This window comes from Pocillopora damicornis, chromosome 10 (assembly GCF_964200805.1).
Source record: "Pocillopora damicornis chromosome 10, jaPocDami1.2, whole genome shotgun sequence".
Taxonomy (NCBI): Eukaryota; Metazoa; Cnidaria; class Anthozoa; order Scleractinia; family Pocilloporidae; genus Pocillopora; species Pocillopora damicornis.
The window spans coordinates 23,412,937-23,430,559 of record NC_142679.1 but is presented as its reverse complement, the minus strand read 5'-3'; the positions used below and the strand labels follow the sequence as shown (position 1 = coordinate 23,430,559).

At 35.9% G+C, this 17,623-nt stretch overlaps 3 protein-coding genes across 11 annotated transcripts in view; 2 read left to right on the top strand and 1 right to left on the bottom strand.

The window, feature by feature from the left end:
• Positions 1-7,999, top strand: part of LOC113671433 (RNA polymerase I-specific transcription initiation factor RRN3) — a 14,267-nt gene extending 6,268 nt beyond the window's left edge. Inside the window, exons 10-24 of one of the 3 annotated variants that reach the window (XR_016180622.1) lie at positions 42-177; positions 532-581; positions 758-838; positions 1,473-1,511; positions 2,094-2,185; positions 2,905-2,949; positions 3,033-3,108; positions 3,479-3,533; positions 3,747-3,811; positions 4,207-4,250; positions 4,475-4,630; positions 5,089-5,197; positions 5,518-5,875; positions 6,935-6,985; positions 7,354-7,999. Coding sequence is in view for 1 of the 3 variants with exons in the window: in XM_027187623.2 (XP_027043424.2) it covers positions 42-177; positions 532-581; positions 758-838; positions 1,473-1,511; positions 2,094-2,185; positions 2,905-2,949; positions 3,033-3,108; positions 3,479-3,533; positions 3,747-3,811; positions 4,207-4,250; positions 4,475-4,630; positions 5,089-5,197; positions 5,518-5,634 (1,065 nt within the window). In the remaining 2 variants the exon portion in view is untranslated. Of the gene's footprint in view, positions 1-41; positions 178-531; positions 582-757; positions 839-1,472; positions 1,512-2,093; positions 2,186-2,904; positions 2,950-3,032; positions 3,109-3,478; positions 3,534-3,746; positions 3,812-4,206; positions 4,251-4,474; positions 4,631-5,088; positions 5,198-5,517; positions 6,164-6,934 lie in introns of those variants that run through there. The other 2 variants (XR_016180621.1, XM_027187623.2) reach the window with 2 other exon arrangements.
• LOC113671435 (regulator of microtubule dynamics protein 1) lies at positions 6,168-15,109 on the bottom strand. Of its 7 annotated transcripts, XM_089185640.1 has the most exons (11): positions 15,035-15,109; positions 14,377-14,627; positions 10,318-10,417; positions 9,820-9,969; positions 8,674-9,057; positions 8,096-8,185; positions 7,817-7,872; positions 7,582-7,669; positions 6,926-6,956; positions 6,565-6,701; positions 6,168-6,313 (listed from the first exon to the last, which is right to left on the bottom strand). In XM_089185640.1, exons 4-11 carry the CDS (start codon positions 9,949-9,951, stop codon positions 6,275-6,277), a joined length of 957 nt encoding a protein of 318 aa, XP_089041766.1. In that variant the 5' UTR covers positions 9,952-9,969; positions 10,318-10,417; positions 14,377-14,627; positions 15,035-15,109; the 3' UTR covers positions 6,168-6,274. The 7 variants fall into 7 exon arrangements, 6 of the variants coding, with proteins under 6 accessions (XP_089041766.1, XP_089041765.1, XP_089041768.1 ...); XR_016180623.1 differs by lacking the exons at positions 14,377-14,627; positions 15,035-15,109 and adding an exon at positions 10,599-10,831 and having other exon boundaries at positions 6,565-6,698; positions 10,318-10,440; XM_089185639.1 differs by lacking the exon at positions 15,035-15,109 and having other exon boundaries at positions 10,318-10,440; positions 14,377-14,516.
• Positions 13,969-17,623, top strand: part of LOC113671434 (forkhead box protein J1-B) — a 5,740-nt gene continuing 2,085 nt past the window's right edge. The window contains exons 1-2 of the mRNA XM_027187624.2: positions 13,969-14,995; positions 17,523-17,623. The exon at positions 17,523-17,623 is cut by the window's right edge and continues 2,085 nt beyond it. Coding sequence (XP_027043425.2) covers positions 14,555-14,995; positions 17,523-17,623 — 542 coding nt within the window. The 5' untranslated portion in view covers positions 13,969-14,554. The remainder of the gene's footprint in view (positions 14,996-17,522) is intronic.

Sequence of the window (17,623 nt, the reverse complement as noted above, 5' to 3'; positions counted from 1 at the left end):
ACTGAAAATTTACTGGACTTTATTATTGTTTAAAATGTCAGGATGGCACCAACATTGCAGTGGAAGATAGTGGTGAAGGACAAGAAGTAAACTGTATGGGAAATGAAATGGCAGACAGGCTGGACATTTTGATGGAAATCTTGTTCAAGTACATTCATGAAGTTACCCACATGGATGGTAACTTTAATTGATTATTAAGCTGCTGAAGTATTAACATGGAAACTTGCCTGAGTCTGTTGTATATTTGATTTAAGAGATGTTTTCTTACCTCTGAATTTGAAGCCTTTTAAAATATATAGTACAGTGTCTGAAAATAAATTTGGACTCATTTCTTGTTTAGCACTTAGAGGTGTGCAATAAGCACTAATATAAATCAGACAATTATATTATTATTAGACAAAAATAATGAGAAGTGTCAACATATCTCTGTATGAAGCAGTTTTGCCAACTTGTTGCTACTCCTGTTGATGTTTTTGATCACTTGGCAGAGGCTGTTGGTGTTTTAATTGTCTTTTTTTTTCATATTATTAGGAGAGTATATAGTTGATGGTGGTATTGAATTGTTCAATGAGTTACTGGTGGTAAGTCATAACTTGTGTTATCAAGTTTTTTTTAAAGCTTAATTATTTTACAGTCAGTAACCATATTTGAAAATTTTCTTTTCATCAACAGAAAGCACTTATGACACACCACCATACAGACTGTTAACTCAGTTCTACAAAGATCATAAATAAACAAGTTTACTTTGATTTGACAGATTTTTGACAAAGTCATCCTCCCTACACATGCATCATGCCATATTCAGTTCATAATGTTTCTACTCTGCAGCTTTGATCAGGTTGGTATGGTAAAACTTGACTGTATACTTAGTCAGAATGAAACAAAACCTTCAACACTTGGAATTTTTGTTATTTCACTCCCCTTCCATTTAGGACTCACTGATTAATACCAAATTAATTTTAATAGCAAGTACACATGTCATCAAGATGTCGTTAGTCTTTAAGATGTGTGCAGTTTCCAGAAAATCAGTTTTCATTGAGGGAAGCAGTTCTATTGTGATTACAACATTATAGACACATACAGTTATTGAGACAAATGGATATCTCTTCCTAGACACTTGATTGTAGACAAGTGATAAGATGCCTAATGTTTTCTGAAGAGGATACTCCCTCCTTACCTGGGAACTAGTCCTGTCAGTGCCCACCTTTGCTTCATCAAGAAGCACTGTATCATGTGCTTAATATTCTCTGAATGGCACAGTGCCAGATGGTAACATATTTGGCCCATGGTTATAGACACACAAACCAAGTGCACCAAGGTTTATTAATGTCATGACTGATAGCTGACCCTAACTCAGTCAATATGATACATGTCAGTAAAACCGTACATGAAAATTCATGCAGGTTGTGTGATACTTTTCCTTATCTGAATTTCATTCAAGATTTTCCTTCCTTTCTTTTCCTCTTTTGCAGTATTTTTCCAATTCCCTTCTTGATGTTTGCTGGAAGAAGGTAATACTTTCACTTCCAATGAGCCCTGTGTTGGTTACATTAGGAATTAATGCAAGGTTTTTAAATTTAAGTTTGTAAATTTAAGTGGATGTTTTACAAAATCCGGACTAAATGACTATGTGCAATATGGCTGCAATTGTTGTGCAATGGTTATATTTCTATTTCTTTTAATTTATTGGCAATTCTGTAGTAACTGAATTGCATGAAAACTGCTTAAAATAAAGACAAGCTAAGGAGGTCACAATGGCAACAAATTTCCATTTTTGAGGAGCTTTTCATTTGAATGAATGTTTCAAAGGGGTGTCTGAATTCTAGAATAGAGTCCAAATTTACAAACAAAAATTGACTGGGGGTTCCAAAGTGATGCCAGAGTGACAAATCTACTGTGACACTGGTTGGCATCACAAGAATCCACTGGTGGTAAGTTGATACAGAGATATACAGATGGTTATTTAAGTAATGCTTCATTCATCATCTGAGATCATGTTTCAAATTTTTTGTAATCAGTGAGTAGTTATTGGACATGTGTTCTGTTGTTGTTGTTATCATCTTTGTAGTCATTCAAGTGTGTCTGTGTTCCAGATTGAGGAACCTAATACCCCAGCTATCATCAGACAGGCTAGTGCAGCTTACATTGCAAGTTTTACAGCCAGGGCTAAATACATTCCCATTAGGTAAGACTTGTAGTTGCCATGAAAGTGACAAAATTGGACTAGTTGATAGAGAAATTCACAGATAGCTCCTTGAGCTCAAGTGAGACATATCAACTGTATGGAAACTGAGTGGTTGATCATTGTATTGATGTAAAATGTCTACGCTATATGCTTGAAGTAAGTGATAATGTATAGTTAGAAAGATCAATTTTCTTTAGTGCCAATGAAAAGAAAGAAAAAGAACGGTCATTTATTATATATACGAACAATAAGAATCTGGAACACACTGTCAGATGAGCTTAACCTAGGTATGAACAATGTAGATGACTTCAAACATGCTTTGATGTGTTATTATTCAACTGCACTCTAAGAGATCTATGACATTGACAATCCCAGGACTCATAAAACTATCTGTACAAAATGTAATTCATGTCACAGCCTGAAAACAACACCAACTCCATGCTGTTCTTACTTATTAATTATTGATGTAATCATTTTACTATTTTAGTTTTACTATTTTAATACTCCTGAGACCACAGTGACTGGCTATTGCTGTTGTGGTTACAAGCCCGTTATTAACCCATGTTCTATATTGTATGTATTGTTGGCAAAACTAATAAATAAATGAATAGACAAGCATTTTACAACTTACAATTTACTAACCTAAAGCAATTTCAAAATGTAATATTTAGGGAGATTCTGGCAATAATTCAATGGTATGTCACTTTTTAATTTTACAGTACAGTGCAAACTTGTCTGGACCTTATTGTGCACTGGATTCACTGGTAAGTGTATCTAAAACACATAGCATGTGTTTGATAGTAAGGGACATAATTAGTTTTGAGATAATTGCTTGATATCTTTACAGCTATATTGACACTCATGATGCAAGCTGTGTAACACCTGATGCTGGTAAATATGGCCCGTTTTACTCAGTTTGTCAGGTAAGCAGATGATTACTTGCAGTTTTCTTACTTTTGGTACTTTTTTTCTTTTACCTTTTTTACAAAAACATAAAGCAACATAGCTAATCAAGCGATGTCTGGTCAAGAGTTACTTGCACACAATTTAGCTTTGTACTATTGGAATTGTGCAAACAGGAGGGACGCAAAAAAAAGGTAAAAAACATGAAGTGTGGAGAGGGAAGGAACCAAACTGAAAACAAGAGAGTTTTTCTGGCCTAACCTATCTTCCCTTTTTTGCCATTGTATTGACAGAAGAAATACTGATCTAAGTTGTATGAAAATTTTTTTTATGAATGGACTTTTAGTTGAAATCATAATTGCCATTAAATCATGGAACATTCATTTCCAGGCACTTTTCTACATGTTTGTATTTCGCCACAAACAGTTGCTTGAACTTGAAGGAGGTATGATAAAGGTTTACAAACAGATTTTAATGCCCCTTTGTTCATCTCTGTTTCAGTGTATTTCTTTTAAATAGTGTCAAACTAACTAGCTCTCTCTCAAATCATTTGAATGATTTTGATCAGCTTTTGGGTTGAAATTTTGTTAATTAACAACTTAAATGATTTTGGAACTGGTTTATTTTAGAACATTAAACAAAAGTTGTCTCCTCACAGGACTGAAGTACATAAGAAGACTTAACCTGGACAGAATTGTAACTTGCCGCATGAATCCACTCAGGGTTGGCATGCTTTTTTTTTTTCTTTTTATCTGTAATCCATGTTGCCTAACAGTGTACAGGGTTGTAGGGCAGGGGTGGGCATTAACCCAGTCTCACTCCCAGATCTCACAATCAATTCTCCTTTCTGTCTGCCATGCAGTTCTCATGTTACTTCAGAGAATTTGATATTGGATCACAATTGCCAAATTGACATTTAATCTCGTCACTTGTATTCTTGACTACATATTGATATTGTAAGGAGCAATTCTGTTTTGGTCACTCCTTGGAGTTAAAGGGTTAAAACCACTTCTGTGTACAGCATACATGCAAATAACTTTAAGTTCGAAGTGATTGTCATAAGAATCGAAAAGTACATCAACTAATCATTTTTGCTTTCTGCTCTGACCTTTATGCAGGTTTGCTTACCAAGCATTGTTAAATTGTTTGCATATATCACAAGGTAAAATTGTATTTATCACTATGTGCATTCCCCTCTAGACCCTCAAATTGTTTCTATTGTACATATTGTCTTGCAGACCCTCAAATGGTTTCTATTGTAAGCAAGTAACAGAGTTTCTGGTTCATTCAAGCAATGTTTAGTTCACCTTTTATTCAAGGGTTACTAGCTTGTAAAATCAAATTGCCTTTTGTGGAACATACTAAATGGCTGGTTTAAATCAACAGACATTACGAGCTGGTTTTTTGCTATACAATTATTGAACAAAACAACAGAATGATGTTGCCAGTGGCAACAACAGCATCCAGCCATGCAGTGAGGAGTTTGTCTTTCCAGAACCAGTTAGATTCTTATTTTCCTTTTGATCCTTACCTTTTGAAAAGGTGAGTACAAAATCATGCTTTTTACTTGTGGCATAAAAGTTTTTAATACACATACAAACATGGGTAAAAGTGAAAAGATAGCTCCCACGCACAGAAGTTGGTAACCTGTTGGTAGACGTGATACCAATGCATTATAAACAGCCAGCCAGACAGTGTTAAGTAGACCAACATTGATCCAAACCCCTCATATTTGAAAACAGTAAATAGAAATACATCTGTGGAGTACAGTACTGTGTGTACTTGCTTCCGTATCTTCTTCACATTTACCTAAAAATGCCCTCTTTCTCCCAACCTAACTCTTGTACAATATGTTGTAAGATCCTGGTGACCATGCATGGTTTCTTAATGAAAAGCTGAACAGTTCACAACAAAAGATATAGTAACAAAACTTAGTCTCATTAGTAACAATTAGTTATTGACCTAGTATTAACTTTGAGAGGTAATGTTACTGAAAACAGATCGTCAAAGTTTATCAAGCCACTCTATCATGAATGGAAGGAATTGGAACACGATGCAGATGATGATGATGATGAAGAAGATGATCAAAGGAAACATTCAGAAACATATGTAAGATGTTGTCAGATCAGTTTTAACTAGAAAAGAATATCAATATTAGTTTTAATGGGTTTGTATTTCTGGAATTCTCATTGGTAAAACTGAGCAGGCCTCACACACGCTGAGTGTGGCAGATTTTGAATATGATATTCTTAAAACTATCCATTGCAAAAGAAATGCAAACCCAAACCCTAACCCTTGTAAAAAACTTCATTGAAAACAACAAAAATATAAGGTGCAGAGAACAATCAAGGGTATGCACATTAAATTTTAATGGTATGGTTTATTTGTAACACTTTTTAAATGTTCCAGCATTATTTTTATTTTTCCAGGATGAAGGAGAAGATTACTTGGATAGCTGCAGCAGCCCAGATGGCATTGTACCAGGTTTTACACCTGACACGCACATGTGTGTGTCACCTGGGTTCACAGTTTCTCCCAGAAGATAGCAGTCACAGTATTGTAACAACATATGCTGCTATAAACCTTGTACTAGGTTTTACTCCTAACACACTCACGTCTGTCACCTGGGTTCTCAGCATCTTCCAGAAGATAGCACCCACAGCATTTCAACAACAAATGCTGCTTAAATCTCACCCTTGCAATCATACGATGTTGCTGTCAAGTACTGGCAGGAGGGACCACCATGTAACACTTCAGTTTGTTGATACAAATGCATGAGGCAGAACTGTAAGTCTTATCTTCCAGTTACTAAACCCATGCTGAAACTAGTCAGGTTTCCTTACCATAATCTGAGTACTGTTCATAGTTGAGGACTATACATGACCCTTAGCCAGCTGTTAAATATGTATGTCCAGTGTAAGATTTCAATTCTAATTAACTAATGAAATGTACTGATTTCCATAGAGAGGAAACTTTCCCACAGACTTTGCTCCACAGTTATTTGTAATCCTGGTTTAGAACCATGGAATCTAGAATTTTAGATGTTAATTTCTAATAAATAAATGCATCTACAAATTGGTTTTCTTGTCAGTATATTGTGTTTAATGCAATTTGAAATAGGCCAACCCTTACAACATATTTAATGATGAACCTAATTGTAAATCCACTCTCTGAAATCAATGTAGTTTATAAACGTTTAAGTAGCTCCTCAGCCTCCTCTTTTGCCTGTGAAAAAAAGAAAAACACTTGTATTTGATGCCTTCAAACCTTGATATTGGCTTTCTGGAAATTTTCAAAACCAATGAGTTTAGCAATGTGGAGAAATAGCAGCTAAAATGAAGTTCATTTTTTTAAGTCTACCTGGCATGGACGGTAAACAAAGGTAACACTCTAAGTACCTCACAATGAGAAAAGTCTGTGCTTTTTTTCACTTGAAATATCTGTTACTCATTATTATCAACAGCCAGGGTACATACTTTTTCATCGTCTTTTGTTTTAAGTGGATTCTCATTTACTGCTTTACTAAGCCACACTTTAGCCTCTTCCCTCTTCTTTTGCTTGAATAATGTTGTTCCCAGCATAAGATGGTTCTTGCTGAAGAAGTTTGGCTCTACTGAAATACAATTTTCCAAATTTAAAAACTGACTTTTGATATCGACAAGACAGTACAGTAACATACCACACCAAGAATACACTATGATGGTAAGATTAATGACAGTCAACATTATCTACACCCTGTGTGAAATTCATAAAAATAGTTAGGCTGAAAAAGATACAGACTTAATTAAAAAAATTCAAAAGTTGTCATAATTTTTTTCTCCTCAAAATAAATCTTACACTTTTCAGCTTCTTGAAAGTGTGACAAAGCCTGTGATAGGAAGAAAATGTGTTACATGAGTAAGTAATTCAGTTTGTTCCATAGCTGTCTGGTAAAATGTACTACTTACAGTGACTGTAGTTTATGTAAACAAACCCTGAGCAGTAATTTCAATGTTGAATTATTATGACCAATTATTGCTAAGCTATACTTAAATTTAAAATTTGTTTATTCAATTTTAAATTAGGCAAAGAAATTTATTGCAAGACCTGCCTAACCCAACAGGCACTGAGAGAGTCACTGTTAAGTTATAGTTGTAACTGAGTTGAACCTTTTAAACCCTACTGGTGACCAGAGTCTATTTCTTCTAACAGTATGTTAAGGTCACCATTTCATTTTCATCATCATTTATTTTCCTTTTCAACAATACAAATTTTTTTTGGTATAGCACTATAATTTACAGAAGGCAAGGAGACCCAGGAAGCTGCTGGGCTCATAAGGTTATGAGAAGCAAGGAAATGTTCACCAACTTCAGAAGCTCTTAATTGTTAGATGCATTATCCTTACTGATACCAAAGGAAATGAACAGAAAAGAGTATGAAGAATATGGATACTGAGGGTTTAAAAGTTTGCATTATTTTATGTATCAGTCAGCATGAACATCTTACTCATTTACCTCCTCATATGAAGAAGATGGTGGTGTAGCAAAGAGAGCAGCAGCCATATTTTTGGTAAACCAATTCATGTCAGCAAATGTAAAACACCTGAAAAGGGATAAGAAGTTTAATATTATTGATTATTCACTACTACAATCAATTTAGAGACTGACTTTTTGCAATAATTTAATTTACTTTAAAAATAAAATAATCAGTTAGATGTGTATAGATACTTGCTCTGCAGGGTTAACTTACCAGAGGCCCAGTAAATATCTTGAAGTAGGATCAGTTGGGTTTAATTCAATTGCTCTCTGTATTAGAAAACAACAGCACACTGTCTGGTTATGTATTACTTATAATAAAATTCAAATCTACTGACTCTAAAATGCTGATAATATTAAAGAGATGGTGAAATAAACTATACTATTTGGAAGGATAGTCTGACTTAAAACTATTCTATAAGTGTAAACACCTTGTAACTCATGCAACGTGATTCTTGTGTACAGGTTTCCCAATAGTGATCATGTGTCTTACCTCGAAATGATCCTTCATGATTTTAGAATTTTCTAGTTTAGCCTTATTTCCTTCATAGTCACCAACAATTGAAAGGCCGATGGCATACCACTGCAGGAAATTCAAGGAGAGCAATGTACTTAATTTATATCTCAAATGCATCCCCTGGCCCTCCCCCCCACCAACTCCCCCAACAAACAAAAACCATATATGAAAGTTGGCTGCAATCTTGGCTTTTGTAATTTTTTCAGAGCAACATCTTGATCTTGTACCATGTTTTTTAAATCAAAGTAGTATGACTGTGTGTTCAATATATCAGGATCCCCAAAATCTTTCTGACAATAATAACAGTTTTAATTTAACGAATGAAAATAAATTATCCACTAACTTAAATCAGGAGTTAAACGCATATGATTTCACAACATCAAAGATGCCAAATAATACCCATAAAATTGTTTTAGATTTATCTCCGAGTCCATGACTACATTTTCAAAAAAAGAGCTCCAAAACTCCCAAAATAGACATCAATTTATGGTTACTAAAGTTGTTTCTTTACATAATGATTCCAAAATAGACATGGAATCTGCAGTATTACTGACCTTGTGGCTTGCATAATTCTTGTCATCAAGGTCCAAAGCGAGTTTGGCATGTTCTAGAGCTTCATATGTCAATCTTTTCTTAGCATCTGCATCGTCACACTCTTCAGCCAATACTCGACATGCTCTTGCTAATCTCCACTCAATCTCAGCATTTTGCAAATCTTTGTGCTTTAGTAGTAGGTCATACACTTCTTGTGTTCTGGTCTCATCAAATAACTCATCTGCTGTTTTGATATCAAGTTCTAGCTCACTCATTTCCTTTGATTGTGGTGTCCCTGTGTCCTGAGGTTTTGATGCTCCCCACCAAGTAAGGGAAAGTAAAGGAGGAAAAAGTTGGCCACCAAATTTAGATTTCTTTACTAGCTGGTTGCTAGCGAGGTAAATCTAGAACAGGTAGTGACATAATGTAAATAAATGTATTTATAAGCAGCTATCCTGCAGGTGACCCTGAAAGCTTTTTGGGAGTGCTTTGTAAGAGTGGGCATTTTCTATTTTTAAACTTTATTTGTTTAAAAATTAAGAATTAGCTTATGCAAGCAAAATCCAGTTGTAAACTTCAAGCAATTGACAGCCTAAAGGGGATGAAGCTCATTCTGTAAAAACGAGATAATATCCTGCAGGATAGCTGGATTAAAAAAATATTTATAGAATCACTATTGCAGCCATCAGCTATTTCCAAAGGAAAGTTTGGAATATTGCAGCACTAGTAAACATTACCCTAAAACTCCAATTACCTACACTGAAAATGATAAGAGCAAACTGTACTTTCCTTTAAAAGAAAATACACTCAATTAAAAAGGAAAAAAGAACATTGCAATTGCGTTCTTGTAATAAGGAAACTTGAGAAAACTGTTAATGAAGGTAAAGAAGGAGCTCAAAAAGACATATGAATCCGTGGGTAACCATCCTGGGAGAATGAATTTACCCAAGTAGGGTCAAGTGATTTTCAGTGATCTCTTCAGACTTATGGTGGATCTCATTTCAGTTCCAAGTCTTGTTCTAAAAGCGTAGTCTATCCTAGATAGCGTGTAAGTTGACGCACATGGAACATGGCCTAACATATAGTGACTTGCAAAATTTATATTGAATGCTGAATTAATTCCATTTCGACTTTCATCGTTTGTAAATACGATTACAGAAAAATACCTTCCTTTGAATGTAATTTCCGATATGTTCAGGCCTTCTTAGTTGCCTACAGACGTTTAAAACAAACCCTTTCTCAGCAAAGAGCGCCCGAACTCTCCATGGAATACGACGTTCACGTAAAAAAGCCGCCATTATAGAAACTTAGGAAACCTGGGGTAGAGTGAAAGTTACAAAGGTCAGTGGGATTCCAGGGGTCTCGAAGGAAAGTTCCGATGAAGTCATCTCGGTATTTTCTTTTGAAAAACAGTTTTGTAGCTGGCTTTAAGATATTCACACGATTGGAAAAAACTACTTTGAATGCTTTCTATGGAAAGTCATACAATAGATCTCAAAATGTAGAAAAAGGGAATTTCTAGCCAACGATGAGTAAGCGTGGAACACACTAATATGAGATCGTTACGGAGCGCGGAAGTTGGGGATTTTGTTATTGTAGAAGCAGCGGAAAAGGCGACTCAACGCTGGCGGGTTAAACGTCTCAATTGTCTCTTCTCGGCTTACCTTGGCCAAGTTTACGGCTCAGGTTCTTGGCGCAGCTCCGACGAATCGCGGGTTTTGGCTACACGTAACTTGTAATGGGAGTCACAAGATCCAATACCGGCTGTCACTCAATAAAGAGACAATCTTGAATAATTAAAAACATTACGTAGAAATTTGCATCAAATGACAATAAGCTGATTCGGTACAAGCAATTGGTGTCTGCTCTTGCTGTAAGTGAACAAAAAAGCAAGGAAATTTCAAACAGCGTACAAAATCTAGAATTGTAGTACATTTGTACCCACCCTCCTACCATTTCAACGTTATCGAACTGAGTGCATGGGTGTCTTCCGGCCGAAAATTAGCGAACATGTTGAGAACAAACCAGGCCTGAGAACGAACAAAAGGGGAGAGCCATTCCCCTCTATTTCCTAGATCTTTCAGGTTTTATCAGTGCCCCTGTTTTAATCGACTTACTGATCGTAAACTTAGCTATAGACTTGAATAGCGATCGAGTCATGAAATCTCTTCTTTACATATAAAAAAACCGTTTCATTAGTTATTCAGCATGCCTCAGCATGCTACATGTAGTTTTATATCAGAAGATTTTATTCACACATAACACCTGTAAAGTTAAACCCTCAAAATACTGCAATTTGCATGAAATTTAGTTAGCTTTACCTTTTCGAAATGGCTGTATATCTTTGGTTTTCGACAAATTGCGAACTTTCGTAAGTCCATTAGCACATTAGATCCTTAGATAAACGATCCCTCAAACTTTACAGCTTTAACAGTTATCGTTGTCAAATAAAGGATTTGATCGATCAATGCCTCGCACGCGAAGGGGAAGGAAAAACCTTGCACTGCCTAGGAGTTGTTTCTCTCAGAGTACGAGAAGGTTTGGAAACAAACCGCGTCCAAACCGCGTACAAACCTTCTTAACTCGTGTAAAAGGTTATTTTAAAATCATTTTTAATGTTAATTGACGGAGCTTGTGCTTTTTGGTGCTTTTTATTAGCTTCCTACGTCATTATGAGGCTACTTTTGGGATTTTTTTATTTCGAGTTTTTCTTTCTCTAGCCACCAAATTAATTTATAATTGATCTTGAGTCTCGAAACTATAAATGCACGGACCTGGCACAAGGAACAGACTTCCGATAACTGTTTCCAATGGCCTCTTGCGTCTTTTGGGGCGTTTTAGCCATCACTTGGGCTCAGGAGCTAAACGGGTACTCGTAATATTTTTGATACCGTGTGTGCTTCTGATTACACGTGTGTACATCGACCTTCGTTAACATAGGATTCGGTTCGCTGAAAGACCATAATTTCACCAAATCATGTTTTGAAGCATGCCACCTAAAGTGAACAAAATATTTTTCTTTTTGTTTTGTACGTCATTCGTAATTGGGCGATGGTTTGATAAAGGACGTGCGCAATTAAGAATGCACTCGTGTATTACCTTATCACGCAGTTTCACACATGAGTGACTAAGAGAGAAAAGCAGACAAGATTCTTGGATGTAATGCAGAATAACTATTCGGTAAGGAATGAGAGTTTGTCCCGTGTAGTAAATACACAGTCATGAGCGTGCACAAAAGCGACAAAAGTTTAGATGCTCTATTGAATTTCAATTAAAAAACTTCTACTTAGCAAACTTCATTTGCTAGGAACCCTTCCCCAATCCCCTTCTAGGTTTGATGCGTTAGATCGCCACGAGTGAATGAAGCAAAGAAACTTACACTCAGCCTGAATGTCATGTAACTAGAAGAGTATCCTTTCCGCATATAACGAGAGAGAGAGAGAGAGAGAGAGAGAGAGAGAGAGAGAGAGAGAGAGAGAGAGAGAGAGAGAGAGAGAGAGAGAGAGAGAGAGAGAGAGAGAGAGAGAGAGAGAGAGAGAGGGAGTGGAGCAGTCTGACTTGCATGGCTGTTCACGCACGCAAAATCAGTCAACGGTCGTAAATAGCGGTGAGAGAAAAATTCCATGTAAAAACAAGGCTTGAATGTTTATTTGTAATCAGCTCTACAATTGCAAGATAGCTCTATAATTCAACTTCGATCACCGTTAAAAATCCAAAAGGGGCCCTATACGACGCGGGTAATCTTCTATCGATCACAAAAAAATAGAGCTGAAAGTAAAACTTCTGTAGTAGTGACTTAGTAGTCTGGATAGGGGTGACGAATGCGTCAAGTCCTGGAAATAAAACGTGAGTTAATTTTTTTATTCATTAAATTTACTATTTATTTGCAACTCCAACAAAAGAAATCTCTACTTGGCCAGTTTGAGTAGGATAAACAGAATTAAACTTTCATTAAGTCTGCATTAAGAAAATACGGATATTTCTTTTAAGCTGCTGTTTAGAGCCGACTGTCTTTTAAGCAATCAATTTTAGATCCTTAGGGAACCACGCACAGAACAAAAACTATATAATATGCAGCGTTTTTGCGTGTGATGTAAGATTCAACTTCTGTAAAATTCAAGTTTTAATATTCTCTTCAAATAAAACCCTTTAATCTATTAAAAAAAACAATTTTTTTCACAGATTAACTAAAAGTCTTAAGTAAGAACATCTTGTCATTCTGTTGGATACTCAAATATCAAGACTTAAAACTTCGAAAAGTGAATTAAGAAGTGTTATCATGAAACAGGAAGCAAACTTCGAATCACTGTATTAAACTTATTTACCGACCTCTGACTTTCTGTGTTTCAAGAAGATGAACGATAACTTGCCTAGGCGCTCTGAACACATTTGACAACTTCTTCATCAACTTAAACGACAAAATTTGTATATCTGACGGCTAGGTAAGATAAATATTTTACAACGTTATTTCAACAATTTCATCGTTGTAGAACCACTCAATGGATTTTTCCGCTTTATGTGGCACTTTAAAGTTCGCTACCCGTCATGTCCACATAACGCAGTCATGCAACAAATAACCTTTTCGCTGATAAAGGCAATGACAATGGTTTGAAGTTTAGTGAGGCTTGAAGGTCGCTGTAATTAGCGCTGACTTTGCTGATGACCGGAAGTGATCTGCGTTGAAAAACTTTTCTTGTTAAATTTTTGTTTGCTTCTCTATCTGGTAGCAAATATGTATAATCATGTCTTCAACATGAACACAAGGCAAAGATAACGTTAATACCATATCTACAGCTTTCGATTTTTTAGTCCTATGTCTATGTTATCAGCATGAATAAGATTGTACGAGACGAAGCATTACTTTAAAACTCGACCGAGCAGGAAACACTTCCTCTACGTCAGCAGTTTATTTCATTTCCTCCGCGTTAGGATTAATACAAACACGTCCCTGGTCTTACGAAATCGTCGTTTAAAATTTCTCTGATCTTCGCATCTCTTGCTCTGATCACAATAATTGTTTTATTTTCAAAGAAACTGAGCCCGTTGCTAGGAAAGTTGTTTATCAAAGCAGCTCGTAACCATTTCCGCTTGAGCTCGATTTCACGCACGCGCTGGATCATAAACGGTATAAACAACCTCAAATCTCATAGCAACCCGAAGCCAATCACAACCCTGGATTCGGCGTCTGCTGATAATACGATTAGATCATAGCAACGAATTGACCAATGAAATGGAAGAAAGTTGTTTATAGCTCTTTGTTACTTTGATTAATTCAGGTAGAAGAAAATAATAGCCGGCATCGATGCTCACTCTTCACATTTATTCGTGCCTGCTTGCAACGTGCGAGTGCCTCCACTTGCTATTTAAGAAAGGGAAAATTGCTCCGCCGTGAACGCTGTTTAACGCCGCGATATCTCCATTTTTATCATCACAGTTTCCGACTCACGATAATGCTTTTTACTGTTTCAAAGTGCTCTTACTTAGCAAGCTGATAGATCGCTGTAAAGTTTTGGACACATTGTTCTGTTTAATCAAATTCTACCGGGTGGAACGACTGTTAATCAGTCGGACGGGTTTAGAGTTTTCGAAAACTGATCTTAATCAGCGAGACCCAAGACGCTTTGGCTCATTTAGCATTTTAAACGTTTCGTCACTCATCTACTTCATATTATCCGGTGTGGCAAATCTGATCTACGAACGTGCAAGGAAGAACGCTCACTTACCGTGGAAATCGACATTAAATTCGTTCGATTTGTAACTTGTGGCAACTGGCTCACGGGAAATACAGCAGTCGAGCACATTGACTATCCTAGGATCTAGACTTCATCCACCGATCGCAAAAAGATCTCAAACGGGACAGCTGCCTGTAATATTACATCAGTTACTTGCCACTGAGATATTATGAACAAAAACATGCCGGTTGCAGTGCAGTCATGTGCTGAAAGATTTGCAGCGAACTGGAAGGCTCAGAATCCTACAGATAAAGAAGAAGAACAAACTTCGCTTGACGATAGTTTAACAAATCTTCAATGGCTTCATAGTATTAACATTCAGGACATTGCGCCAACGACTACCTCCATAGCTCCTTCGCCGAGCCCGTCGTCGAATTCGTGCGACTCCGACGATCACAGTGATTCTAGCGATGGATACAAGGACATAAATCGTAAGGAGCCGAATATTGATTACAAAAATGATGCCAACCACAAACCTCCTTACTCTTACGCGACATTAATTTGTATGGCTATGAGAGAAACCAACAAGACCAAGATTACACTGAGTGCAATTTACAAGTGGATCAAAGAAAACTTTATGTATTACAGGGTTGCGGATCCCACTTGGCAGGTAAATAAGAGCAATACTTTAATGTTAAAATTCATTTACCTCGTGAAGGAATAAGTAAAAAGTAGATGTGTCCAGTTGTTAATCTGTTTTACGAGAGCCGGCTTTAGTGTTGATGAAGCTCGTTAAGCATATTCATGTATATAATAATGGCCGAAAATTGAAGCGTGAAAAGATTCAAATAAAAGGGCTTTCCTCGAAGTCCTCCCCAATTAATCGTTTGAATTAGTTGGTCAGTTAAGATTATATTTACCCCATTTGGGCAAATTTTATTTTTCCTTGTAGAAACGTGACTCGCATATCATGTCAGATTTCTTTTGTTCAGAAGTATGCGAATGGAATCATAAATTGAATATTAAATATTTTGTTTTTACACTTGGATACCATGGCTTTTTGGTCACTTTACGAAATTCAGAGCAAAGTCGTCGAGGAACAGAATTCACTTATTGTTTCCCTTTTACAAAGACATTTACTCTTCTTGTCAGCATAGATGAGGTTTTTTCGGTTAGCGGCCTTAAATGGATTGTTTTACTAACAGTTTCTTTTCCAGGTTGAAAATTTTGTCAGTACGATTCGTAATCTCTTTACTTTCTTACTTTGATAACAAAACCTGCTTTTCAGTAGCGTAATGTATTCATTGTCGTGGGTGGATTTCACATTTTCCGCTTCGTTCGAAAAGTAAAGAGAAGTCGTTAACTGCCTGAAGACATCAAGATATTGTCTAGGGACAATTGACGGTAAATTGGAGGTAGAAAATTAATTTAGAGCATTTAGATTTAGGAGTGGCTCAAGTAAATTTAAGTTTTGGTACCAGAGTGGTTTTTTCATGCAAATTTAAAATGTTTCCGTGTATTTTTCATATAATGCACACCAGGGAATTATTGAGCTTTTGCAAAGAATTTTCCGCATGTTGCTTACGAAGAATGTAAGTTTAAATAAACGCTACAAAAAATGATCTTTACTCATTGGGTGGTAAGAATCGCCTTAAAAACCTTTTTGTTTTTTAATAAATTTGTTGCGCGTGATCCACGGCTTTAAAATTAGTTGAGAAGTTAGCCTTCATTTTTAAAAATACCGTCCACGAGAATTAATTTTACATGATGGGGGCAGCCGTTCGAGAAGACAAGTAAATTATTTTTAAAACTTACAAATGTGATTAGAAAGAATGTTTTGATAAACTCTACACAAAATATTTTCCAATTTCTGCGTCAATTTTGTGTGCCTATCGATTTTCAAAGCGGATGATTCTTTTCGATTTCAAAATAAAATACCCTTTAGTCAAGAAAATTCTCCTTCGAGGTGATAATTGTTGAAGTTACTGATGAAAGTACAAAATGATTTTTCTCCATGCTTGAACTGAAAGCCATTACATCATGATAGCAATATCACAGCAATGCAGTTGTGCATTTCTCAACTGAGAACAACAATATGTGAAACATTATAAAGGAGGTCGTCCTAAGAATAGGAGAAATATACATATCCTGTTAATTATGGAGCAAAGACAATTTGTGTAAAACAGGTATATTAGCATAACAAAGCAGTCTATCACAGTGTTACATGATATTTCAACCCTGACAACTCTAAAATACATTCAGATCTATCCAAAGACCGAATTACCTTCACCAAGCATCATTTATAATATAATCTATCTAATTTCTCTATTATTTGATCTCTTCCTCGCTTATGTGTAAATTCACATTGCAATAACAATAACTGGGCTACATTGCTGTAAATAAGAAAATATTATAACAGTCTGAATATTTCAATTTTTCCCAAACTGGCATTCATTTGTCGCAAGCTTTGGCCTTAGGAAAAGACTCCAGCAGTTCCTAAACAATGCTAACTGTAATTCTTGTCTAATATTATCCACTTTTTTTCTTTCCTTTGGTTTTTACCCCATGGACACCTGCATCTAATATTGAGTTAGTGCTAGGAAAAAAACTTTGCTTCATTTACTCAAACTTGACAAGATAAAATGGTGCAACAAGTTTTACATAGTGCTCTATTTTAAGTCCCTATGGTGAGTGCATAAATGACAACTTGCAGCTGTCAATTGTGCAAATTACCAAATGAAAATGTTAAAAAAAAATAATTTCCCAGTGACACAAATTTGCCTTGATTGAAATGCAAAGTTCTCTTCTTATTCTTTGTCATAGTCCATCTTTTCATAGATATTATGTCTTGCGAGAATTAAAAATGAAACCAAACAACATTTTTCCTCGCACAAAAGTATTAGAAAAATTTTCTGTGGAATACCCTCCTAAATGAACATATTTCCAAACATGTTACTCCCTGTGCAACAAGTATTTCACAAAACATAGAATGTCATACAATTCAGAGAGATTTTGACAACAAGGCAAATACTTGGGTGTTAACAATCTTCAATTACACTCAGTCATAATTAGACCATTAAATATGAACATTCATTTGTCCTTTAAAACCGTTGAGGCATTTAAAAGCATAATTATACAAATCAAGAGAATGGAATCAAATAATTTGTTATATATCAATTTTCTCCTAACTTTTTCAGAATTCAATTCGGCACAATCTGTCACTAAACAAGTGCTTCGTAAAGGTAGCCAGGAACAAAAATGAGCCAGGAAAAGGAGGCTTTTGGAAAATAGACCCTGC